The sequence below is a fragment of the Hevea brasiliensis genome, chromosome 2 (genome assembly GCF_030052815.1).
Source record: "Hevea brasiliensis isolate MT/VB/25A 57/8 chromosome 2, ASM3005281v1, whole genome shotgun sequence".
NCBI classification, from domain to species: domain Eukaryota; kingdom Viridiplantae; phylum Streptophyta; class Magnoliopsida; order Malpighiales; family Euphorbiaceae; genus Hevea; species Hevea brasiliensis.
In genome coordinates, this window is record NC_079494.1 from 113141180 (window position 1) to 113168642 (window position 27463).

At 33.4% G+C, this 27463-nt stretch overlaps 2 protein-coding genes across 3 annotated transcripts; both read left to right on the forward strand.

The window, feature by feature from the left end:
- The first annotated feature begins 5908 nt into the window (after window positions 1–5908).
- Window positions 5909–19889, forward strand: LOC110647911 (uncharacterized). The gene is made up of 26 exons (XM_058139527.1): window positions 5909–6173; window positions 6442–6507; window positions 6595–6681; window positions 7814–7935; window positions 8027–8196; window positions 8449–8510; window positions 8655–8738; window positions 9274–9433; window positions 9565–9680; window positions 10536–10664; window positions 11613–11684; window positions 11859–11954; window positions 12068–12145; window positions 12928–13056; window positions 13509–13685; window positions 13817–14020; window positions 14117–14230; window positions 14356–14606; window positions 15209–15254; window positions 15344–15592; window positions 15763–15993; window positions 17800–17891; window positions 18291–18519; window positions 18709–19065; window positions 19268–19341; window positions 19445–19889. Exons 1-26 carry the CDS (start codon window positions 6075–6077, stop codon window positions 19548–19550), a joined length of 3600 nt encoding a protein of 1199 aa, XP_057995510.1. The 5' UTR covers window positions 5909–6074; the 3' UTR covers window positions 19551–19889.
- Window positions 19890–23091: 3202 nt separating this feature from the next.
- On the forward strand, window positions 23092–26954 carry LOC110647910 (pentatricopeptide repeat-containing protein GUN1, chloroplastic). 2 transcript variants are annotated; one of them, XM_021801948.2, is made up of 4 exons: window positions 23094–25221; window positions 26021–26237; window positions 26328–26512; window positions 26612–26954. In XM_021801948.2, exons 1-4 carry the CDS (start codon window positions 23261–23263, stop codon window positions 26874–26876), a joined length of 2628 nt encoding a protein of 875 aa, XP_021657640.2. In that variant the 5' UTR covers window positions 23094–23260; the 3' UTR covers window positions 26877–26954. The 2 variants fall into 2 exon arrangements, with proteins under 2 accessions (XP_057995517.1, XP_021657640.2); XM_058139534.1 differs by having other exon boundaries at window positions 23092–25221; window positions 26328–26954.
- The last annotated feature ends 509 nt before the right edge of the window (window positions 26955–27463 follow it).

The window sequence follows — 27463 nt, forward strand, 5'->3', positions numbered from 1 at the left end:
CAACCTCTGACAGCGAATACATCTAGCGAGACTTTCTCTCAAATGTGGGGGCCAGCGAGATCAACTCAAGCTGTACCTACTCCGTCTTAACCACAATAGGATCGGGTCCTAGCAAGTCAAGCTCCAACTGCTTCTACCCTTTATACCCATATCCAATATCATCACACACACACTACCCACGCACACAGCTCTAAATTACCATAAAATAACATCCATATTCATTTCATCAATTAAAAATACAATATGAATCATGCCTAGTATTTAATTACGTAAATATATATTTATAAATGATGCATGGTCATGCCTTGAATATGTATAATATTGAAATTATAATTAAAATCAATATTTTACTTACAAACATAAACCAATGTCACTGTGGTGGCTGAGCGAAGGAGTAAAACTGTCCCGACTCACCTGACAATTACATTACAATTATTTAATATAATTGACTCAATACGAGCTTAAAAAGAATTAAAGACACCCTAAGTTGTGCCGAAAATCCGGCAAAGTTCCCCTTATACCTATGACCTACTCAATCTGCAAAAGGACTGAAAAATACACTTTTATATCCACAAGTCACACAATCATATCTCAATCACATCACATGGCCCCTCTTGTGCCCATCCAAACAGTCAACAACCACAATTCTGAAAAATTATAATTTAGTCCTTACAACTAACTCTTTTTGCAAAAATTACCCAAATGAGTTCTAAAAATTCTAAAAATTTTTCTCACGGTCCTTAGCAATATTACTAAGCTAATACAAAAGGAATTATAATTTTCTAGCCACCCACGAATATTTTATAGAATTTTATTCTAAACCCAGCACTATAAAATTGAAGAAACTCGGAGTTTGGGTTTATCTATGCCAATTCTGACACTTGAAACACATCCGAGGCATCTGAAATGATGGGGTAGCCTATAACTTTGACCCGGTTCCAAAGTGATTTTAACAGCTTATCTACTCGGCCCGAAATTATAGATCTGGGCGACGGTCAAATTGTCATGAAATGAAAGTACCTATGCAAAGTCCACAACACCAGGAGTTAGACTAAAATATTTATATTTACATATGAAATAATTATTTAAAAATTATGGGTATTGCAGATAATACAAAATATATATTAAATTTTTATTAATACGAATATAAAATAAATATTTTTTTATTTTAGTTAAGTTTAATTTTTCTCAATTTCAATTTGACTTATCTAATATTTATAGCATAATAAAATTCAATTAATTAAATTTAAAGTTTAGCAAATATTTATAAATAACTATAACTCAATTTTAAATTTTGATTAAAATGTTAAATATATTTTTTAAATATTATTAAAAAATAATTTAAATTTTTTATGAATAAAAATTATTAATTTTAATTTAAATTAGTTTTAGTACATGTTAATTAAATAGAGTTTTCAATAATAATGTAAAAAAATACATATTTGTATAGATTTTATTGAAAATTTTAAATTTAATAATTTAAGATGTAATATTTTAAATAAGTTAGAAAGCAGTGTATTCACATAAAAACCTAAGGTGTATTATATGGTTAATTGATTTTATTACAAAGTAATTTACTTTGTTATAAAAAAATCATCTAACAAAATTTTATTAAAATTTTTAAAAATTGATACTTTTTTATATAAAATAGTTAATTGGAAAATTTTTTTTAACTTAATTAAAAAAATAAAGTTTTTCATGTGAAAAATATATATAATACTTTTTAAAAAATTCAATAAATAAGTCATATGTTGCAAATTTTATTAAAAAAATTATAAAAAAGTTACACATTTATTATATAAAATATTAAAATAATTAAAATAGTACTAATTGTTACATATACTTGTACACTTCATAGAAAAAAATATCATTTTTCAAAGATAATATGAGATGAGTTGTAAAATTGTTCTGATTCAAATTTTTGTTAAATTTATAAAAAATTGTGTTAAATTAAAATAATTAATTGTGTTACATATATTTTTTATAAAAAATTATTTTTTTATTAAATTAATAAAATTTTTATTATTAATTATTTTATAAAAAAACTCTGCCTAAGTAGTTTGCGATTAGCCGGTCCCAAGCCCGAATAAAGTAGTAGGGTTGCGGTAGGTGACAACTAGGGTAAAAATTCCGTCACACCTTATGATATAGATTCAAATGATATAAATGTCAGGGCGTCCTCTACTTACAACGCGCTACATCAGAACTCGGATGTAGTGAGAAGTATGCAAGGGTGTAGGGCATTCATCAAAAGTGATATGCCATGCAGGCGCTCGGGTGTGGTGTTAAGTGAGCAAGAGTTCCCACTTCATGGATGGGTGTGGGTAAAGAAGTTAGTCTATAGGACAGATAATAAAATAGATAGTTAAACAGAACACAAGATAGACATAAAAAATAATAGAAGATATCATAGAAGGAGACCTATTATGAAGGAACAGGATAAGAGGAGGATCAGGGTTGGTACTTGGAATGTTGGATCACTTACAGGAAAATTAATGGAGCTTATGGATACCTTAAAAAGGAGAATGGTGAATATTGCTTGCATTCAGGACACTAAATGGGTAGGAGAGAAAAGCAAAAAGGTGGGCAATTCAGGGTACAAACTGTGGTTTATCGAAAAAGAGATAAACAAGAATGGAGTGGGCATAATCATAGATAGGACATTGAAAAACGATATAATGGCTATGAAAAGAGTAGGAGATATAATTATACTAGTAAAGCTAGCACTAGAAGGAGAAACAATAAATGTAGTTAATGTTTATGCCCCATAAATAGGACTAGATAGTGAGAGTAAACAAAAATTTTGGGAATATATGGATGATTTAATGCAAAGCATACTAAATGAAGATAATGTTTTCATTGGTGGAGATTTGAGTGAACATGTAGAAAGTGATAGGCAAGGTTATGAGAATGTTTATGGAGGTTTTGGTTTTGGCAGTCGAAATGAGGAGGGAAAAAACATCTTGGATTTTACTATGGTATATGACCTAATACTAGCAAATTCCTACTTTATAAAAAGAGAGTTACATTTAGTGACTTTCAAAAGTGGACAACATAAATGCCAAATCGACTTCCTCTTGACCAGGAAGACAAATAGAGCTTTATGCAAGGATTGCAAGGTCATTCCAGGAGAAGCTTTAATAAGTCAACATCAACTAGTGATATTGGATGTCAAGTTTAGGAATAATTCAAGTAAGGTCAGAAGAAATAGTGTAGCTCGAACAAAGTGGTGGGAGTTCAAAGGAGTAAAGCAAGTGAAGTTCAAAAATGAGCTTTTTGAGTACGAAGCATGAAAGTTGGATATGGAGGCCAATGATATGTGGATACATATGGCATCAAAGATTAGAGAAGTAGTTAGAAAAATATTTGGAGAGTCTAAATAACATGGACCACCCTCAAAAGAGAGATGATAGTGGAATGAGGAAGTACAAAAGGTAGTGAAAAGAAAAAGAGAATGGTATAAGAAATTACCTAAATGCGATAATAGTGAGGCATATGAACAGTACAAGATAGCAAATAAAGAGGCAAAAAAGGCAATTAGTCAAGCAAGAGCGCAGGCCTTTGAAAAGTTATATGAGAAACTTTGAACTAAAGAATGGGAGAAAGATATTTATACATTAGCAAGGAGGAGAGAAATGAAGTGTCAAGATCTCAATCAAGTTAGGTGCATTAAGGATAAAGAAGGAAAAGTATTAGTGAAAGATGAAGACATTAAAGAAAAATAGAAAAATTATTTTAATAATCTCTTTAATAATAGTTAAAATGGCAATAGCGTAAATATAGACTACAGAGCAATAGAAAAGAACGTGAATTGTACTAGAAGGATTAGATCTTTAGAAGTAAATGAAGCACTTAAAAGAATGAAAGTGGGTAAAGCCCGTGGACCCGATGGAATACCAATTAAAGTGTGGAATTGTTTGGGAGATATAGGAGTGGCATGGTTAACTAAATTATTTAATAAGATTTTAAACTCAAAGAAAATGCCTAATGAATGGAGGAAGAGTATTTTAGTACCTATTTTTAAAAATAAGGGAGACATACAGAGTTGCTAAAACTATAAAGGAATTAAATTCATGAGCCATACTATGAAGTTGTGGGAGAGAGTTGTGGAGCATCGACTATGTCATGATACTTCTATCTCTCTCCATCAATTTTGCTTCATGCCCGGTCATTCAACTATGGAAGCGATCTTTCTCATTAGAAGCTTGATGGAGAAATATAGAGATACGAAGAAAGATTTATACATGGTTTTTATTAATTTTGAGAAGGCTTATGATAGTATTCAAAGAGATGTCTTATGGAATATGTTAAAACAAAAGAGGGTATCTATTAGGTACATACAAGTGTTGAAAGATATGTATGAAAGAGCAACTACTATTGTGCTCACAGTGGGAAGGGACACAAGAGATTTTTCGATCTCAATTTGATTACACCAAGGATCAGCTATAAGCCCTTACCTTTTTACATTAGTTTTAGATGAATTGACGAAACATATACAAGAGAGTATTCCTTGGTGCATGATGTTTGCGGATGATATTGTTTTGGTAGATGAGACGCGAGAAGGAGTCAATAGAAAGTTAGAGTTTTTGAGAAGTACTTTAGAGTCAAAGGGCTTTAAGTTAAGTAGAACGAAGACAGAATACATGCATTGTAAGTTCAGTGAAGGCCAAACTGGTTGGTGATAGGGAAAGAGTTAGTTTGGATGGAGTGGTACTATCCCAAAGTAATCACTTTAAATATCTCGGCTCAGTTCTTCAAGTAGATAGATGATTTGAGGAGGATGTTAGTCATAGAATTAAAGCCGGATGGTTAAAGTAGAGACGTGCCACGAGAGTTTTATGTGATCGCAAGATTCCCAATAAATTGAAAGGAAAATTTAAATGGTGGTGAGTGTTGGGCACTGAAGGAGTCGTATGCGTCTAAGATAAGGGTTGCAGAGACGAGAATGTTAAGGTGAATGAGTGGTCATACTAGACTAGATAAAGTTCGTAATGAGGGTATTAAAGAAGAGATAGGAGAGGTGCCAATTGATGAGAAGTTGAGAGAAAGTAGATTAAGGTTGTTTGGTCATATGAAACGTATACATAAGGAGGCTCCAATTAGACAAGTAGAGCATATTAGGTTAGAGTATAGAAAGAAAAAAAGGGATAAATCTAAATTGACTTTGAGGAGAGTAGTACAATATAAATCATTTAGAGTGAAGAAAACGAATCCATATAGCCGATCTCAAATTTTTGGGATAAAGGATTAATTGAGTTGAATTAAGTTGTAATTATTTTATAAAAAATAATTTAACAAAAACTTTAATGAGATTAACTGCAAATTTGTGTTATTATTTTAGTAAAATAATTATACGTTGTCCCAAATCAAGTAATCATATAAGACAAAACTTATATTCATAACAAACATCGACATGGCCTTAAAATAAAATTTCAATAGTCGAGATATTAAGGCGTTTATGGTATGAGATATAGATAATAAATTATTTATATATATTTATTTTTAAGAGAATATATTGAGTTTTAAAAGGGGTTTAATTTGGTTATTTATTTTTAAATTTTGATTTAAAAATATATTTTAATTTATAAGTCAATTTAAAATAAATAATTAATTATTTAATAGAATTATTTAAAAATAATTTTTAAATAATTTAAATATTAAGTAAAAAAAATATATTTAAAAAAATTTAATTTATTAAAGTAACTAAAAATAATATGTAATTAAGTATTATATTTATTAAAATAAAATAGTGTCAATTTTTTTAAAATTGCTAGGATAATATATTTTACACTCAATCAAATAATACTAAAAATATATTTAGTGAATAAAAAATAAAATTGACTTAAGTTGCAACTTAAGAACGAATGGTAGTTCTTTTATTTTGTTTTAAACTGTAAATAATTTAGGATGGATTTAATTGTTTAGAAGGCCTTTCGTCGTGCGACGAGGGCCGTAGCTAATTTCTAAAACCATAAACCTCGTCTCTGGCGACAAAAATTCTACCAGTTTCAGGTATAAATCCCAATCAAGGTAGCAGACCCGTCCTCTACCGAAGCTCCAAATTACTGCTAGAGATGAAGATCAGAGACGCTTGGATATACTTTTTGATGCTAATCTTCTCCTTTTCAGTTGCTTCCGCTGATTCGATTCACGGTTGTGGCGGATTCGTTGAGGTGGTTTCTAAAATCTTTGTTTCCTTGTTTGGTTTCCGAGAAATTAAATAGGAAAAAAATGATCTTATGCGTAATATGCCATAACTGAGACTGGTAAAACTAAATGGCTCAACTGGAGTGAGCTTTAATATTTCAAGGCCCAATGAATCAAAAGACTGCAGATCTGAATTGGCAGATAGCATATGCAAAGCGTTTTTCTTCTTTAACCTTTTTATTTATTTATTTAAATTCTGCGGCGAGCATACTGAGCTCGATTACACATTTGTAGGCAAGTTCGTCGCTGATTAAGTCGAGGAAGTCAACTGATACAAAATTGGATTACTCTCGTGTAACGGTACGAATTCATGTCCTGATTTCTACTTTTAATTGTTATCATGCAACTATTTGTTTGCCATCCTGAGACTTGCACATGCAACTTCAGGTTGAGCTTCGCACTCTAGATGGATTGGTGAAGGACAGAACGCAGTGTGCACCAAATGGTTACTACTTCATTCCTGTATACGATAAGGTAGATTGCGAAACACTACCGTTGAACATATTGTGCTTGAAATGGTCGATGGCATGTTAGTTCATTCTCTCTCTAGGGAATTTTCTTTTACGTGGTTTCATTTGTTGAAGTGGGTTAAGTGTTCTCCTAAGGGACAATCATTGGATGATTGATTGGCGTTTTCGGAGCTCTTGGTTAGTTTGAATTCACTTTGTTGGATTGTAAATGCTTGCGTCATAGTGTTACTGTTATATTTTCCTTCCCTCATTTTCAAAATTTGGGAGTGGGTTAAGCAACCTGAAAGTATAGTTTCTTCCTAAAATTCTAGAGTTGAGGGAATGCCTTGATATGTGCTGAACTTCTAATAACGTTGATACTGTTTCTGTCTTCTTGTCCTAGTGCTGGACCTGTATTGTGTGGGTCTTTGAGGATATCTTACATAGGTGGTTTTATTGCAGAATGTTAAGGGAAAGAGTTTTAATAATTGATGATTGCATTTACACACAATTTTTACCAGATAAAGCTCTTAGTTATTGTGTTACTAATTTTTGGATGGTTGGTATTAGAATTTGACTTGGGTGAGAAGCAGAATTATTTTACATTGATTTAATGATCATTTCTTCAATGCTGTTCCACTTGTGAGATATGCTCTTGTAGTCATGGAATTTTGATTTGTGTGCGCTAATGAGGTTAAATACTGGACCTAGGACAATAGAGATTTTGTTTTCAAGGTGTGAATGATAATCCTGATGCATGGTTATGGATACCAGAAATTGTATGCTGAGGCAGTTTTTTCGTGGATTGTAATGGTATCTTTTATCACTTTCTTTCACAAAATTTCCCCTGCAGCATATACCTTTATATATTGAAAATGGAGCATAACGCAATACTTTTACAGTGTTCAGAATGCATGCTATAGGGCTAGTATTTTGCTGGATATTTTGGGGTTGCTTTTTTGATCTGATTCTGCTCAAAACAATTCTACGATGCACTGTTTACAGTTCTGCTTATTTGTGTTTCTTGTTTTCAGTAATCAATTTCTTAACAGAAAATAAAAATTTCCATGATATGGTCTCCTCAATGTTATTCCTTAGTTTATTTGATCTTCTTTATCATTGTTTTTTTTTTTTTTTTTTTTTTTTCTAATTTGTAGGGTTCATTTGTAATTAAAATCAATGGACCAGAAGGGTGGTCATGGGACCCAGAAAATGTTCCAGTTGTTGTTGATGATACTGGCTGCAACAGTAATGAAGATATTAACTTTCGATTCACAGGGTTGGTTTAGATGATTTGTGTTTTTGCTTTTGTTTGGATAATTCCAGTGTAGTGGTAAGAGGATAATTTAGTTTCTGTATGTGTAAACTAGGTTCACTTTGTCTGGTAAAGTTGTGGGAGCAGTTGGTGGAGAGAGTTGTTCAGTTAAAAATGGGGGTCCTTCAAATGTAAACGTTGAACTATTGTCCCCTAGTGATGATCTCATTTCTTCTGCTGTAACGTCACCAACAGGGAGTTACTTGTTCACCAATATTATCCCAGGTAACATCATGGAACTTATGAACATTTTGTATGCGATATGAATAGAGCAGAAAATTTTTAGACAGTTCATAGGCAATGCAATGGATTTTTTTATTGTACTTGAATTATGAAGCAGGATTTTTCCTTTCATAATCTCTCTATCTTGATTTGCTTTCATCATCAACAGAGATGTTCCCCTATCTCTTTGTTTTTATTTATTTTTTATTTTTTAATAAATAAATACTATCTTACAGTATCTTATTACATGTGCAGGAAAATACAAAATTCGTGCATCACATCCTGATCTAAAAGTTGAAGTCAAAGGTTCTACCGAGGTTTTGTGCTTTTTCTTTCAATTTTTGCATTCTTTTATTAGTTATTCGTCCTCTAGCTTTCTTTCCCCACACAATTAAGCACAATGAATGTATATATAATTATTCTTTTTTTTTTTTAATTTTTTAATAATGGTCTTGTTACAGGTGGAATTGGGTTTTGAAAATGGCATAGTTGATGACATTTTCTTTGTCCCTGGATATGATCTTCGTGGATATGTTGTTGCTCAGGTAAAACTACCTGTGAAAATGACAATTGATCTAGACCACTGTGTAACTTTTAACTTTGATTTTGTTGTTTCTCTATGGTAAAGTCTATAATTCTATTCTGTATTATGTTGAAAAATTCATCTGTTAATGCATTATCTATAACATATGTTAATGCATTATCTATAACATAAAAAGTGTTTCCCCTCAACCCCCCCCCCCCACCAAAACCCAAATTGGTTTTTGGTTTTGAAAAAAAAAAAAACGAACTTCTCATTTCCTTTTCCCTGTGCTTAAACTTTTAGTTTCCAAGCAATAATATAAAGTGAATCTTTCTAGTGGTTCAGAGCCAAGATTACTTTATCTAATCATCATTTCACTGCTGCAGTAAGAAAAAGAAAATAATGTTTATGAGGGTGTGTGCCATCAGATTAAATCTTAGGAGAGGATATTTCCAGTTTATCCTCATCACTAGAGATCTGCTTACTTTGTAAATCTCTTGCATGTTTCAAGCTTTCTTTGACATATGAACTATGAAGTTTGCGTTAATGTTTGGCAGGGAAATCCAATATTGGGAGTGCACATTTATCTATATTCAGATGATGTTGTGGAAGTAGTTTGTCCCCAAGGTTATGGTGATGGCATGCGACAAAGAAAACCTCTTTGCCATGCTGTATCAGATGCTGATGGAATGTTCACATTTAAATCAATACCTTGTGGTAATTCTCTTTTCGTTGTGTGCGCATTTTATGAATTTTGTTTATAATATGTGGGTTCGTGAATACACACATTTGGGCAGTAGTCAGCATCATGATTGACTTTCTTGCTTTGTTATTTGAAATCTTTGCAGCACGTTATGAGCTCCTTCCATTTTACAAGGGTGAGAATACAGTATTTGATGTTTCTCCTCCTGTTGTATTGGTTTCTGTTGAGCATCAGCATGTAACAGTTCCCCAAAAGTTTCAGGTAACATATGTGGTTGATCACATGGTCAAAACAGGGAAACTTTCTTTTCGTGTTTCATTTTGCACCACTCCTAAAATTGAATCTCACCTTTCTTTTTCTTTCCAGCTAAACATATAGTGGAAAAGATTACATTTCTTCCTTTCTCCTCTTTTGTTTTTACCTTCTTCCATCCTTGCAACCTAACAGAGTCTGGAAATTGAAAAAAATAATCTTCCTAATGGAGGTGTATAAAATCTGTTATGTGTATGCTTTTATGTGTCTCATTTAGCCAGTACCTTCAGCAAGAATTTAGCAACAATCTGATAGTTATCTTACTTTTAGACCGTTTCCAATAGGCTTGATAACTTCAGTTGCTGATGCTTATATTTCACAATTGTTGACTGTAGATTTTGGAAGAAAGAAGTGCTAAAATAGCATAATAATCATGGCTTTAGCAAATCAAACATATTAAGTGTGGCACATCTGTCTGAAACTCTGAATTCTGACTAGACATTAGATTTTGGAAGAAAGAAGTGCTAAAATAGCATAATCATCATGGCTTTAGCAAATCATACATATTAAGTGTGGCACTGGCACATCTGTCTGAAACTCTGAAGTTTTACTAGTCCTTGTGTAGCCACTGCTTTGTGTTAATCATTTAGCTAACTGACATGATCTGTAGACTGTAGCCTGGCTATTCAGACTCTTGTGCTAAGTGGCTCTGTATTGTAGTGCATTGTAGAGACATGTTTATATTCACGTATATTTGAAGCATCTCCAGGAATTTCAGCATTGCTAATCTGCCATCATTTTCATCACTCATGATTATCAGATTTATTCAGCTCAGGCATCCTTTCTTCTTGTTGATTTATATAGGTCACTGGATTTTCTGTTGGAGGGCGAGTGGTTGATGGGAATGCCATGGGAGTCGAGGGTGTTAAAATCATTGTTGATGGTCGGGAAAGGTCTACAACTGACAAAGAAGGCTACTACAAACTCGACCAAGTATAATAATTTGTGCAATCTGAATTTTTATTTGCAAGTGATTATTCTTGGATCCTGATAATTTCAACTATTCCAAATCTGTATTCTTTTGTGTAGTGGCAGTTATATTTAATATTTGCTTATCTTTTTTTCCTATATGCTCTTCATTATCATTTGAATCCTGTTATAGCATCAAATGTCTTGCTCTGTACCACGTATTGTTAGCCGATGTGCTAACATAAGTGGAAAGTTTAATTTGTTCACACCAGCATTTCATGATACTCAATCAGATATTTGTGAAGCAATTAGCTGATGCTAAGCTGGCTTTTCAATTTGTGAGAATATGGTTGGTGGGTCAATTGCATAGAAAATAGCCGCTTCCGTCCTTGGGAGTACATCAAGTTGCTGTTTGTATAAGAAGCAGTCAAACTGTACTAAGTTTCTGTTTGTATAAGAAGCAATCAAACTGTACTAAGTTTCTGTTTGTATAAGAAGCAATCAAACTGTACTAAACTCTATGTATAAATTTCCTTGCCTCCCTCCACTGGGATTTGGAATAATGGTATCCTGGAACTCTTGAATAGTGAATTAGTATTGCTTTTTGGGCATATTCAATATGAATAGATTAATTATTGTTTGACTCCCAGGATCGTGCCAATTCATCAAACTATCAGACGTTCAACCGTTGTTTTATCGGAAAAGTTTTAATTGTTTTATTGAATTCTCTTGGAGAGTGAATTTATGTTTTGTTAGTCTCTCTCAGGAATCTGATTCTTCTCAATAACTGACTGCGCTAATTCTTGCCCTGTTATCATCAATGAATTATTTAATATTTGGCTTCTTGAAAAATTGTTTGTGCTCAGACTAGGATTTGGCTTTAGGGATTTTGAGTTCCAGGCCTAGCTATTGCATGCAGATTATGATCAAGCACTTCATTCATTTAAGCTGCTAAAGTGTTTCTTTTCTTAGGTCACATCAAATCATTATACAATAGAGGCAAGAAAGGAGCATTACAAGTTCAACAGCTTGAAGGAGTATATGGTAAAGAATATAGTAGACATTGTACTTTTGTATCTTGAATCTTGAAATTTGATAAGGTTACACTTCTTTTGTGATAATTAGTAAGCAAAATATTTTTTATTTATGCTTTATTGTTCTATTGTTTCTTCATACATTATGAGATATTCCTCACTTTTAACTTGTTTTTTTGGTTAGGTTTTGCCAAATATGGCTTCAGTGGCAGATATTAAGGCAGTTTCCTATGATGTTTGTGGAGTGGTTAGGATGGTTAATACTGATTACAAGGCAAAGGTATATGTTTTTTAATTGAACTACGGACAAATTTATTTTGCAATCTGCAATTTTCTTTCATTAGTTGCTAAACTTTCAGGTTTATAATAATATTTCGCACGCATGATTTCTAGGTAACTTTGACTCATGGACCAGAGAATGTCAAGCCTCAAGTTATACAAACAGATGGAAGTGGAAATTTCTGCTTTGAGGTATGCAGTTCTGGAGATGACAAGATGGCACTTTTATTTGTTGATAGTACAGTAGTACACTGGTCACATATATTGTAAAAGTGAAATAGCTTGCTGTGAAGGGAGTGAATTATTTAATGGATTCTGAATTTAGATAACATAATTTCTTATTTATTGATTTTGGTTTATTGAGAGCTGTTTGGTACATGGAAACTAATGTAAGCCTCTTGCTGTGTGTGTGTTGAACATGCTGGGTCTTCATTCTCTTTAATTTTTACTTGGCTATTAGTATTGTTATTTATGCCGGTTTCCCGCTTGGAATTTCATAAAACATGTGCTTTCTAATGTGTCTCAAAACTATTTTGTTCTATAATGTGGTAATGTAGCGGTTTCAAAATTGTTAGCATTCTGGATTGCTGTATGAACAGCTGGGGCTTGGAGTATGCAACTACTGCTGTTAAGATAATTCATTCAATTATTGTAGAAGTGATGAGATACTTGTTGCAGAGATATGAACTTACGAATCTAAAATAATTGTATTATCTCTGCTGTAATTTGAAAGGCATGCAAAGCAATATCTTTTCTCTTCTTCCTTTTTGTTTTTGACACCTAGTTCTCTCAACAGTTTTATCATGTTCAATGGATGGGGTGCAAAGATATAAATATTACTCTTAAGAAGAATTATTAGTAATTTCTAAAATCTTCTGCCATGCTGTATTTTTAATTCACATCAGTCATTTATTTGTTGATGTTATCATGCCTTTGCTTTTTGAGTCCTTATCTCTCTTCATCATCATTGTTAGGTCCCACCTGGTGAATATCGCTTATCTGCTTTTGCTGCTACTCCGGAGAGTGCTCCTGGACTTCTGTTTTTACCACCTTATATTGATGTTATGGTCCAAAGTCCATTACTGGGTGTAGAATTTTCTCAGGTATTCTGACATCTTATATGAAGTAGAAATCTCTCTCTCTCTCTCTCTCTCTCTTTCTCTCTCTGATATCAATGCTGCAGTAGTGATTTTTTTTTAGTGGACTTCATTGAAATTATCCTTGCTATCTCACCTGTGAGCTCAAATTATATGAAGTGTTTAATCTCCCAGTATCAGGCCTCATCATGAGAATGAAGTTATCAGTTACATGTGAAAAAACTGTTTCGTTATACTGTCATGAAAGCCAAATTATTTTAATTTATTCTAGACAAAATTTTATTCTGTTTACAATTTGCTTTGTGTAGTATTTGATATAATTCTCAAAATAGTGTTTCCTCATTTTTCATCATGAAAATTGGCAAGGGTATTTGAGGCACCTTGGTTTTTAATGCCAATTGTGCTTTATTTTCTTGGTGAGAAAACTGCTTATGATGTTCTTCTTTCTTGTGATGAAGGCCCTTGTCAATGTGCTGGGCTCTGTAACTTGCAAGGAGAGATGTGTTTCATCTGTTTCTGTTTCCCTGGTGAGATTACCTGGTAACCATAATGAAGAAAGGAAGTCAATTAGTTTGACAGATGAGAGTGATGAATTTCTCTTTCCAAATGTCTTACCTGGAAAATACAGACTTGAGGTACAGTGCTTGTATGATTTTAATATGCTTTATTTATTTGGGTTTGGCAGATAGTATTTTGAATGAAATGAGTGACATTTTCGAAGATTTCTGATTGCTGTTGGTTCTTTGTGCTTCAATGTATGTTTTAGGTCAAACATAATTCCCCTGATGCTATGCGCAGTGAAGATAATTGGTGCTGGGAGAGGAGCTTCGTTGATGTGGACGTTGGTGCTGAAGATGTTAAAGGAATTGTATTCTTTCAAAAAGGTTACTGGGTTAATGTTATCTCAACCCATGATGTAGATGCTTACATGGCTCAGCCAGATAGTTCAATTATTAATTTGAAAATTAAGGTAGTTTTTTTCCATAAAACTCTTGCATTGAGGTTCCTTTGACTATGTGACAACATATTTTCATGTGTAATTAATTCAACTATTATACAATTGCAGAAAGGTTCCCAGCGTATATGCGTGGAATCTCCTGGGGTGCATGAGCTCCATTTTATTAACTCATGTATTTTCTTTGGAAGCATGCCAATGAAGATTGATACATCAAACACATTGGTAATACATTATGTTTCTCCCCTCTCTTCTCTTTGCACTTTTTTGGCATCTTCAATATATTGCTTGAAAATAAGTTGAAAAATTATACTGTTAATTTGTCATATCCATTTGTTGGTATACTGTAGCCTATTTTTCTGAGAGGAGAGAAGTATCTTCTCAAAGGACAAATCAAGGTCAAGTTAAGCTCAGCTGATGGTGCATTTGAGTTACCTAATAATATCATTGTGGATATCCTTAATAGTGCGGGTAGTGTTATTGATGCTACATCTGCCAACCTTGCATCGAGTGGAAGTGATCAAACAAGCACTGGTTTGTATGAGTATTCTGTGTGGGCAAATCTTGGACAGAAACTTACCTTTGTTCCCCGAGACACTAGGTGTGCATATTTTGGATGGTTATTTTTCTTTTTCCCAATCTGTCAATACCTTCTGTTTCTCTTTTTGTTCTTGAAAATCCATTATTTTATATTTTGACATGAACTGTTTAGATTTATTTGACAATTTAGTGGTAGATGTTTGGTAGTGCTATACTGCAGCTATTAAATTTAACAACTGATCTTCTTAGTTTTTATTTTCGTATTCAGAAATTAAATTATTCTCTAAGTTTGAATGGAAGAAGAGGTGGTTTAAGTTTTACTATGTTATAACAATGTGCGAATCATCTCTCAATTTTTTTTTTTTAATCAGAAATACCAATATGCTGTGAATTGGTTGGTCGGAGAATAAAATTATGGTCAGAGAAAAATGCTTTAGAGTGATGCTAGTTGCAAGAGGCAGACTTGCAGTTGTTTTAAGTGTTCTTGTTATGTTTCTTCTCTGATTGATATGTAATTTGTATTAATTTCTTCTTGACTTGTTATTAAAGTTTCATCATTCTGATTCCTTTTTTTGAATGTCTTGGCATTCTGTTTAAATTTGTCAATGTACCTTGAGTATCTGTCTCATTTATTCCGTTAACTTGTGCATTGACATCTTGCAGGGCTAATGGAGAGAAGGAGATCTTGTTTTACCCCAAAGAACATAGTGTATGAATCAAAGGAGTATTTCACATTTTCAAGTTTTTTGGGATTTTTTTGTGGAGCTTAATATTTAAAAATTTATTCTGTGTTGTTAGGTCTTGGTAACAAATGATGGTTGTCAAGCTTCAATTCCTCTGTTTTCTGGTCGTCCTGGGTTATATATAGAAGGATCTGTTTCTCCCCCTCTTTCTGGTGTTTATGTCAAGATTATTGCTGTGGAAGATAGCCATGTCACAGCACTTAAGAAAGATGAAATGGCACTTGAAACTACCACAGAAACGGATGGTTCTTTCATGGGGGGGCCTTTATATGATGATATAACGTACAGAGTTGAAGCTTCAAAGGTTTGGGATTTGTAATCTTGAATTACTTAAATTATTTATTTTTATTTATATGTTTCAACAAATTATATGCAAGTATGTGCTGTTTGTATATCTCAAATTATGATACCTCTTTTTGCTTTGCTTGTCTTCTTTTTTTTACTTTTCTCTGATCTATCCTTCAATCTATGCAGCCTGGCTATCATCTTAAACGTGTGGGGCCTTATTCCTTTTCTTGCCAGAAGCTTGGCCAAATTTCTGTACATATATATTCAGAGGGTGATGCTAGTGAACCTATTCCTCTTGTGCTATTATCATTGAGTGGTGATGATGGGTATCGGAACAACTCTATATCTGGAGCTGGCGGAACATTCCTCTTTGATAACTTATTTCCTGGCATTTTTTATCTGCGGCCCTTGTTTAAGGTACACTGCAAGAATACACATTCCTTACTTTTGCTGCACGCAATTCAACCTCATTAAGCTTTAGTCCCAAACAAGTTGGGTTAGGTTACTTGAATTCCTTTTCTTCTGTTAGCCTGACTAGTTTTGTGCTAGCTATCAACCTACCATAATTGCTTTTCGTTATCTAGGTCTGAGACTGGCTATGTGAGCATATGTGACGTTTAAATACCAGACATTTAGAATTTCTATATCATATGACATACAGCTGATGTTCTTTTCTTTCCCCCTCCTTTCTTTCCTTCCTCTCCTTCTCAAATCATTTTCAGATTTATTATAGTTAAATAATGCCGCATTGGAGATCTGGACATTTAATTATGTTATAGGTATTTTGAAATCATTCATATGATTTGACTGCTCTTTCCCCACTATCTTCTCTCAAACCTCTATTAAGTTAAGGTCTTCACCATGGCTTTTACGCTTCGTTTAGATGGAGGGATATGAAATGAAAAGCTCAAGGGATAAAAGTTATCTCTAATTGGGAAGTTGAATGAGATAAGAAAGGAAATGGATGGATTCATTATCCCTTCAAACCCCTGTTTCCTTTCTCATTAAAAGTAAGGAAATAAGAGTTCTCTCTCCATTAACATTAAAAATATTTTTTAAATATGAATGTTGATATGGTCTAAAATAAGTTGACCTTCAAGATGTAGACATGTGTCATCACCTGCTGGTCTGTATGGATACGAGTGTCCAATTTGAGACCTTGTTGGATTACCTACTTAGATGAACCATGACTGGCTGAGGGTCACGAGGCTCAAGGCCTAGCGGTACAACCCAGACAACTAAACACCCGAGTTCTACTTCTACCAAGATAGGAGCTCGGCTGGTCATTAATCACTAACGTGACGTAAAGTACATAGGGGACTTCCCTTGAAGCCCCTCAACAGATGAAACATTCACGAAAAGATATTATCATTACACCCGTTAAACGCTAATCTCACTAGATACTGTGGGGATATCTCATTGATCCTGACATCTCTTCAGGTAGCTCAACATGCAAGCCACCTATGAAGCTAATAATTACAAATTCTACTTGCATTGCCTCGCCAACTAGAAGATGCCATCTGCTCCAGTCTGCAAAACCCCAAGCTGGTATAAATAGAAGATATGAGACTTTAAGGATCCCGGAACTGGGTATCAAAATCCTAATTCTCTGCATCCCATTATTATCCGATATTCTCAGTCCCTGGACTATCTAAACCATCTAAGGTTCACCTGCAGGGAACCCACTACCTTGCTGTAACCCTCTTCTATCTCGTGGGCATTACGTGGCAATCATCCAAGGCTTGCGTACTTTCAAACCAGATCAAATATTATTCCCTTAATGCTTAAAATCCTTTCCCATCCTTTTAAGCTTGCAAACATAAAACATTAGAAATTCTTTTAACCTCTCATTTCTTTTCTTTTCCTATCCCATGGATTAAACACTATCCCTTTCCTTTCCCATTCAACAAAAACTCCCAAACATAGTGTTAAGTTCATAAATCATAGTGCCTTTTTGTTCAATCAGCAGAATTCATGATTTTGCAGCTTTCAGTTACTTTATGGAACATGATGTATGCCACAAAGTTTTGAACTCTCAATAGTTGATTGAACTTCATAATAAACATCTTTCTTTTTAAATCTCTATTCTCTAAAATATGACCATACGAAGGTAGTCAGTTTTGCCAACAACCAATTAAATGGGATCTATGCATTATTCTTGATAGATGCTGAGACTATGGTTATTGGATTTATCTCATCAAATGAGTTATTTTGTCTTTATAGGAATATGCTTTCTCACCTCCAGCACAGGCAATAGAGCTTGGTTCTGGGGATTCTAGGGAAGTTGCTTTCCAGGCCACCCGTGTTGCCTACAGGTTTTATAAAGCCTTCACTCTACTTCTTTTACATGGAGATACCTGCAATAATTTGTGTATATACATTTGTTCTATTTTTCTAGAACCAAATCGCACTAACAAAGCATTAATTTTATTGTAAGAATCTAATAAAATTTGGAAAATTTGTCATTTTTGGTATCTGGGTCTTTTGATGGAGAAGAAAAACATGCAAAGTATTAAGATTTCATCACTGTGCCAGCAACTATCTTCTAAAAGAGGAATTTTTTTGCATCAACTCTACTGCTGTGCGTGTTTCTTCATTTGACAGCATGTTGCTTCTTTGTTCTATTGAAATACTAGTGAAATAAAATAACCTTCCAGATGTTTACATGTGGATATTTACTCCTGAGAAATTAATATTGTTTATCCTTTTTACAGTGCTACAGGTGCGATCACACTGTTGTCTGGCCAGCCGAAAGAAGGTGTTTCTGTTGAAGCTCGGTCGGAGTCAAAAGGCTACTATGAAGAGACAGTAACAGATTCATCTGGAAATTATAGGCTGAGAGGGCTCATTCCCGATACAGAATATGTGATTAAAGTAGTTGAAAAGCATGGCTTGGGTACCACTAGAATTGAACGTGCATCACCAGAATCTATCACTGTTAAGGTTATTGTCTTCATTTAAAATAATAAATAAATAGAAATAAATAAATGAAAAGCCCATCCAACTTAGTTTCACAGTTTAATTTTCATTTTTAATTAATGTGATATGACTCAGTGAATCAACAACTATGTATAATTTCAACCTCTTTTGCTATTATGCGGAACTTGATGTTAATATTGGTCAACTTTGTAGGTTGGATTTGAGGATATCAGGGGACTGAATTTTGTTGTCTTTGAACAACCAGAGATGACCATTTTAAGTTGCCATGTTGAAGGGAAGAGGATGGGAGAATTCCATTCACATCTCTTGGTAGAGATCAAGTCAGCTAGTGACACGTCTAAAATTGAGTCTGTCTTTCCATTGCCACTGTCCAACTTCTTTCAGGTTAAGAACTTACCTAAGGGTAAACATCTCCTGCAGCTTAGATCAAGTCTCAAATCAAGTAACCTCAAATTTGAGTCTGATGTTATTGAGGTTGACCTCGATAAGACTGCTCAAATTCATGTGGGTCCACTGAGATACAATTTTGAGGAGGATCACCATAAACAGGTTTGTATTATGCTATAATAAAATATATTTTGTAATATTAAAACATTCTTACAACAGTACAGAATGTTAATGACCTAGAGACACAGAGAGTTTGCACTTTTTCCCTAACCCACATGATTCAATAAGCAGCATAACATTAAACAGTGAACTAAATCTGCGTGTGTGTTTACTCTCTTCTTTCTTTCCTCATCTATGCCTACAGGAGTTGACCGCCGCGCCAGTTTTCCCTCTTGTTGTTGGGATTTCCGTAATTACACTTTTCATCAGCATGCCAAGGTATATTTCTCCGCAAACACTTCCTCTTGGTTCAGGGCTTATTACGTTCTGGTTGATGGAACTTTGATTTTGAATGTCTTACCTTTCTGTTTCTCACCTGCAGATTAAAGGATCTGTATCAAGCAACAACTGGAATACCAGCACCAGGATTTATGACGACTGCAAAAAAAGAACCTCGAAAGTCAGCTGTGCGAAAAAAGACATATTGAAGATCCCCCCCAATATAAGAAACACACTAAAGTAGATCAAGTGTTGAAGCTTGGCCTCCATTTTCAAGTTTTGGCCAGTCACATGGCTAATTTACATGAGATCTTAGCTTCCTTGTATACTCACTGAAGTTTCTATTCTTTTTTGCTTTTCCCACATCCGAGCTCTCAATTTTAATCTTACAAATTTATATTATTTATTTTATCTTCTTAGTTAGGAGAGAATATTGAGCTCATAACTTCCTCTTGAAGGGAATTATAGCTACCAATTAAGTGCCTTGGACGTACACTAGTTTTCTAATTTGTAGGTGCAAATCCTCAGTGAAACAACATTCATTCTCATCTTGTCTGGTTGAGCTCTGCATTTCTTCCCCTTCAACTATATCCTTTCTTAGATAATTGGCGTGGGTATTTATTTTTAATTATTATTATTTCTTTTAATACTCTCTGTAAAGCAACACAAGTGTTCTTGGTAATCTCAGGTATCAAGCGTTACATGGCATATAGATCATAGTGTATGGTCAGATTGCAACTTTCTCAGACTGCTTGTGCCTTCAGCACCCGTTACAGCCGTATCCAGCTTGCCAGTTTCTTCTCCAATTATCTGGACAGTACAATTCATTACAAATCGCTTATCGCCTGCGGTATCATGGCTTGCTTAGGCCATGATTTCAATTGACAGCATTTTATGACCCAAATGAGTTGAGTTCGTTTTGTATGGGGTGTGCAGTTTCGATTTAAAACAAAATTGAAACTGAACTGATTTAGTTCAATCGATTTGGTGGATTGGTGGTTGCACTCATTTTGATTTGTTAATTTGTTGACTGTGAAGTATTTGCATTTTCAGGCGTTATATTTCAGTTTTTCTTATTTCATGAGTTTGGTTTGTTGGTGGAATAGAAAAAAACCATGAACCAAATCGAAGCTAAAGAAAATTTTAATTTGGCTTGATTTTACCAATATAGATAGAGAAAATTTTAATTTCAATTTTTTGGTTTTACTATTTTAGTTTGATGCTGAATCAAACTGATTGAATGCTCTTCATTGTGATTTCTCAAATCTAACTGTTTGTGACAAAAAAAAAAAAGGTAGATTAATTTTTTGAGATTTTATTTTGGTTGTAGAGTGAATGTGTGAATTATATAAAAATAAATTTTTTTTTAAATTATCTTAATTTTAATAATTTTAATGATGATTTATTTTTATTTTTAATTTGAGTATGTTAATGTATTATCTTTGACAAAAAAAAACAAAAAAATTCCAATTGTTTGGCACCCCTAGCCCAGCAATTCCGAGTCAGAATAATGGATATTCATCTCAGCCGAACCGAGAACTTGAAAGAGTGACGAGCAAGTTTCCACCTTTCATTGACAAGGACAATCCAGCTGGCTTATATTACTATTTCACCATTTCAAGGGAGCAGACTCTCTCAACAAATTTAAGATTGTAACCTGACAGGGTATTTATTTAATGCACGCGCTCAGTCAGTCAATGCTCCTCAGTGCTTTTACCAACTATTCAAGCCAGCTAATCCTAATGCTCAGTGGAGCCCAGTTTTAAACCATGCGATTCTAATGTTAATTGATTGGAATCCATCCTGAAAATTAGTAATGACAATGTATGCGGCGGTGATTAACTTAAATTCTCCCGCAATCCAAAAAATTTTACATTATCATCCAAATGAATAAATTTGAGCCGTGCACAATATTTGAGATTTTGAATATATTAAAAAAATTATATTAAATTGATAAAAATTAAAATGTGATAAAATAAAAATAAAAAAATTTTAATTTAATTTTTTAATATTAATATTATTTATTAATTAATTTTATAATTTAAAATTGTATTAATTATTTTTTTTATATTTAATTTTATCAATTGGCATTATCATATTTGGTCCGTCTCCGATATCAATCAAGTGACTTGATTGAATTTTTCATTAACTTGTGATATGATATGGTATTTCAAACATTAATCTTATTGATTCGATCCATAATTTATAAATTAAAATTTTTAAGTATTAAAATGAATATACTTTTACCAACTCACTTAATATATTATATATTTTTACTTATAATACTATAATAAATTTATAAAAATAATATATTTAATTATTTTTTTTAATATATATAACTAATAATTTTTAGATATCAAATAGATAATGTTTATTTATAAATTTTTTATTTATTGTAATATTATTTAAAAAATTGAATAATTTTATACAAAATTAAAAATATTATTAACAATTTAAAATATATAAATATAAAATTTAAATGTTAAAAATTAATTAAATTTATTTATATTAAATTTTGTTAATTAAAATTACATTATTTATTTAGAATTAAATTAATAACCGTAATATTTGGTTAATGTATATTTAATTAATTTTTTTATGATTCATCAATTGAATCAATCATCCATTAATCCAATCGCTTAACCAAGTTTGATAATAGTATCATCAACTATCATTAGTGTGAATTACTATTTAATTATTGGTTATTGTTATGATTTATAAATTAGTTAATATATTTAAAATTACATTAATTAATTATTTAATAATATTCAATTTCATCAATGAAATAATATCTGTCTTTTTTTTATTTTAATAGCTAAAAATGAATAATATAGTTTCTTTTTTATTTTTTTCCCTTTAATTTCTCTCTCTTCATCTCCCCATTATATTTTTCCTTTTACTTTTATTTTTCCCTTTTTTATCCCTCTTTTTTTTTTTTCAAGCTTACCAGCTCATTAAATTAAAAAATTTTGATCTGACACTTTATTTTTTTTATTAATTTATAAATCTCTATTTTCTCACCATTAGATATTTAAATATAAAAATTAATTTATGAATAATAATAATATTTAAAAATTAAATAAATTTTTTGCTTGCAAAGTATTAATGATAAATTATGAATATTATTAAAAATTAAATTATTTTTTTACCTCAAAATACTAATGATAAATTATGAATTCTTATAATATTTAGGATAAATTACAATTTAATCATTATGATTTAATAAAATTTATAACTTAATTTATATAATTTTAAAATTAAGTAATTTATTACTTAAATTTTTTTAAAAAAATCTATATTACATATTTCGTATAATTTTTTTGTTTGATTAAATATTAATTATAATAAAATTGACTAAAATATTTTTAATTTTATACATTTTCTAATTAAAATGATTTCGTCCATAAAATTTTATATTATGAATAAAATAATTTATTAATTTAAATTATTTTATTTATAATAAAAAACTCATATTAAATTATTTAAATAATATATAAAATTAATAGCAATTTGATATTTTCAATATAAATTATAAATTAAAAATCGGATGGAATTAAATTGTAAATTTTGTTAAATATTAATGATTAAATTATTTAATTTTAAAAATGTTAAAATTAAATCGTAAATCTTTTTAAATATTAGATATTAAATTATAATTTATTTTAATATTTAATAAATTATAATTCTTTGGGCGAACATTTCAATGTCTGAACCCAAAAGCCCAACTCAACTCAGCTGAGTTAGCTCAGTTATCCAAGAAATCATCTCTACCTGTCATCTCTCTTATCTCTAATAAAGTCAAAAACTTCTTGCGCTTCCCTCATAGCAAAACCTATTCAGCACCAGGTGCAGCTCTTCTCTCTTACTCATACATTGATCGTATTTATATATAAACTCTGTTTCTTTGTCAAGAAATTGGATGGCGTCAACGCCACCACACTGCTCAATCACTGCAACCAAGCCTTATCAGAACCACCCATACCCACAGAATCACTTAAACAATCACCGCCAAAGCCACCGCCAGAACCACCACCGTCGCTGGACCAATCAGAAAGTCTCTCTTGCTAAACCCCCTCTCTGTCCCTCTCCCCGCAATGCGCCAAAACCCGGTGCTTCCACCGCTGCCACTCCTCAGACCCAGAATCCTACCTTCCCTTCTCTATCTACTCTTCAATCACAGAAATCTGAGCTCGCGGCCGATTTTTCGGGTCGCCGCTCCACCCGATTCGTATCCAAGCTCCACTTTGGGCGTCCGAAGGCCACTCTGAGTACCCGCCACACCTCAGTCGCTGAGGAAGCGTTGCAACACGTGGTCCTGTATGGAAAAGACGATAAGGCCCTTGAGAATGTGTTGCTCAATTTCGAGTCTCGCTTCTGTGGCTCCGATGATTATACTTTCTTGCTTCGGGAGCTTGGAAACAGAGGAGACTCTTCTAAAGCGGTACGATGCTTCGAGTTTGCAGTGAGAAGGGAAAAGAGGAAAAACGAGCAAGGAAAATTAGCTAGTGCCATGATTAGTACTCTTGGTAGATTAGGTAAAGTGGAGCTTGCGAAGGCTGTGTTCGAGACTGCTCTTAGAGAGGGTTATGGTAACACTGTTTATGCTTTCTCTGCTTTAATTAGTGCCTATGGGAGAAGTGGTTATTGCAACGAGGCTATTAAGGTTTTTTATTCAATGAAGGATTATGGGCTGAAGCCGAATTTAGTCACTTACAATGCTGTAATTGATGCGTGTGGGAAAGGGGGTTTGGAGTTTAAGAAAGTGGCGGAGATCTTTGATGAAATGTTGGAAAATGGAGTGCAACCAGACCGAATTACATTTAATTCACTCCTTGCTGCGTGTAGTAGAGGGGGGCTATGGGAGGCAGCTAGGAGTTTGTTTAGTGAAATGGTGAATAGAGGGATTGATCAAGATATATTCACTTATAATACGCTTTTGGATGCAGTCTGTAAAGGTGGGCAAATGGACATGGCTTTTGAGATCATGTCGGAGATGCCTGCCAAGAATTTATTGCCTAACGTTGTTACTTACAGTACTATGATTGACGGGTATGCTAAAGCTGGTAGATTAGATGATGCTCTTAATTTGTTCTATGAAATGAAGTTTCTGGGGATTTGTTTGGATAGAGTTTCATATAATACTTTACTTTCTGTTTATGCTAAGCTTGGAAGGTTTGACGAGGCCTTGGATGTTTGTAAGGAGATGGAGAATTCTGGTATTAGGAAAGATGTTGTGACTTATAATGCGCTTTTGGGTGGGTATGGGAAACAATGCAAGTATGATGACTTGAGGAGAGTGTTTAAGGAGATGAAAGGGGCACACATTTCACCTAATTTACTAACCTATTCAACCTTGATTGATGTTTACTCAAAAGGTGGTCTATACAAGGAAGCAATGGAAATTTTTAGGGAGTTTAAGCAGGCAGGATTGAAGGCTGACGTTGTTCTTTATACTGCACTTATAGATGCTCTGTGCAAGAATGGATTAGTGGAATCTTCTGTGACTTTACTTGATGAGATGACTAAAGAGGGAATTAGGCCTAATGTTGTCACTTATAATTCTATAATTGATGCTTTTGGCCGGTCACCAACAGCACAATGCGTGGTTGATGATGTTGGTGAAGCCAGAGAATTGCAAGTTAAGTCTTCATCTTCAAGTGTTGTTCAAGAAGTTCGAGAATCTATTGAAATTAAGATGACTGATAGGGAAGATAATAGGATCATAAAGATTTTTGGGCAGCTTGCTGCTGAGAAGGAATGTCAGGAAAATAACAGTGGCAGGCAGGAAATTTTGTGCATTTTGGGTGTCTTTCAGAAGATGCACGAACTGGAAATCAAACCAAATGTTGTCACTTTCTCTGCCATTTTAAATGCTTGCAGGTGCGCAAATCAGCAGTGATTGTTGTTGCTTACTATAACAATATTATGGTCATTTGATGAATGTTTAAATTTGAGAACATGGTATATTTTGACGTTGTTGTTTTGGTGCAGCTAAGTATGTTACTTATTTGACTACATTTATTTGGGGATTTTGTATCTAGGGAAGATGTAGTATTATTAGACCAATGAAAATTCTCTCTTGCAAAGTTTTATCATATTAAAAATAAAACCTGCAAACTGAAAATAATAGTTGAAATGTAGTTGAAGCAAATATTATAAGAACTCTACCTCATTTAGAAAATAACTGTTTTACTTTTTTTTTTTAGTTTTATTATGGTTCCTTAATGATGCATTTGGGCTGTGATCAATGCTAAGTCAAGAAACATAAACAGTCTGTGCATCGTGAATAATGGTGAACCGATGATCATTGTTCATGTTTCTAAAATTTGATGACCCTATTGTGGCTTTTTGTTTGATCTTTGTTCGCTTATACCTTGGTAATTGTCCATCTACATTGAAAAGTAATCAAGCAGATTGACGACAGTAGTATTTCTTTTCAGCAATGATTAGAAGAACTACAAATGCCATTTTTATGGAGCTTTGGTAAAGTTCCTTGTGCTTAGCACATAGTGTGGACAAAGTTACGTCAAGATTTGAAATTATCAGATCTTTGGAGTGGTAGGAATATATTTGTTGCCTCTCAACTGCTGTCTGCCTTGTATCCTAGCTTGTTTTGGATACCTAAAGGATATTTAACTTCAAATATGGATATTGATTTCATTTGTCTCTCTGAATGCAGTCGATGTGATTCCTTTGAAGATGCTTCAATTTTATTGGAGGAGCTTCGGTTATTTGATAATCAGGTCTATGGTGTGGCACATGGACTTCTAATGGGTTACAGAGAAAACATTTGGGTGCAAGCACAGTCCCTATTTGATGAAGTAAAGTTGATGGACTCTTCAACAGCATCTGCCTTTTATAATGCTCTGACTGACATGCTATGGCACTTTGGCCAGGTTAGTTTACTAATAATTATTTCTGAATTCAATCCTATTTTGGCTGGTTGTGTTGTACCATGTGTGACACTCCTTGCAATATCTTTTCAGAAACGAGGGGCCCAACTGGTTGTGCTTGAAGGGAAACGTCGGCAAGTATGGGAGAATGTCTGGACTGATTCTTGCTTAGATTTGCATTTGATGTCTTCTGGTGCTGCTAGAGCAATGGTTCATGCATGGTTGTTGAACATACGCTCTATTGTGTTCGAGGGCCGTGAATTGCCAAAATTGTTAAGGTGTGCAACTGTTCATACTTCTATTTGTGAAGGAATGTCTCTGTTATTGATGTTTCAACTTCATGAAGGACAATTCTATGCACTTGTTCTTTTTTTCAGCATTTTGACTGGATGGGGCAAGCACAGCAAAGTAGTAGGCGATAGTGCACTAAGGCGAGCTGTTGAGGCGCTTCTAATTGGCATGGGTGCACCCTTTCGGTTAGCCAAATGCAACTTAGGTCGATTTATATCAGCGGGATCTGTTGCTGCTGCCTGGTTAAGAGAATCGGGCACACTAAAAGTTCTTGTACTCCATGATGATAGAACTCATCCTGAAAATGTGAGGTTTGATCAAATCTCTAATTTACAGATGCTTCCCTTGTAGCTATTTGAACCGTGCTTCATATTTTTGTCGCTTTCCCCTGTAACATGTTCATATTTATTCTGGACCTCTTTCTCTCTCTCTCTCTCTCTCTCTCACACACACACACACACACACACACACACACACACACACACACACGCATGCGCGTGCATGCAAGTGCTTGCTTGCACATTCCCATTTGCAGTTTTTACCCTGTGGAGGGCATTGCTTTATCTGGTGGGCGAAGACAAGCCATCGGTGTTGTATTTCATTTGCATTTGAATTTATCGCTCCAAGCAATTTGTCTATTGATGTGAGAGACCTGAGAAGTGGCATCGTAAAATCTGTTTTGAACTTTCAACAGGACAGCATTTTTTAGGAAGTAGATCATGCACTCTATTGTACAGCTCCCAATTTCCTTCATATTTAATACTTGTGCTAGGGTTTATTATCATCCCATGCTATTGTGGGCTAACATTTTTGGTCGATTATCAGTTACTGCAAAATGGCAGCAACTGGTTGGTTGATGCATGTTTCATTCCATTGACAAAACGGATGACTTTCTTTTTAATTTTGGATTGATACAGTTCTACGCAAGGTTCTAATGT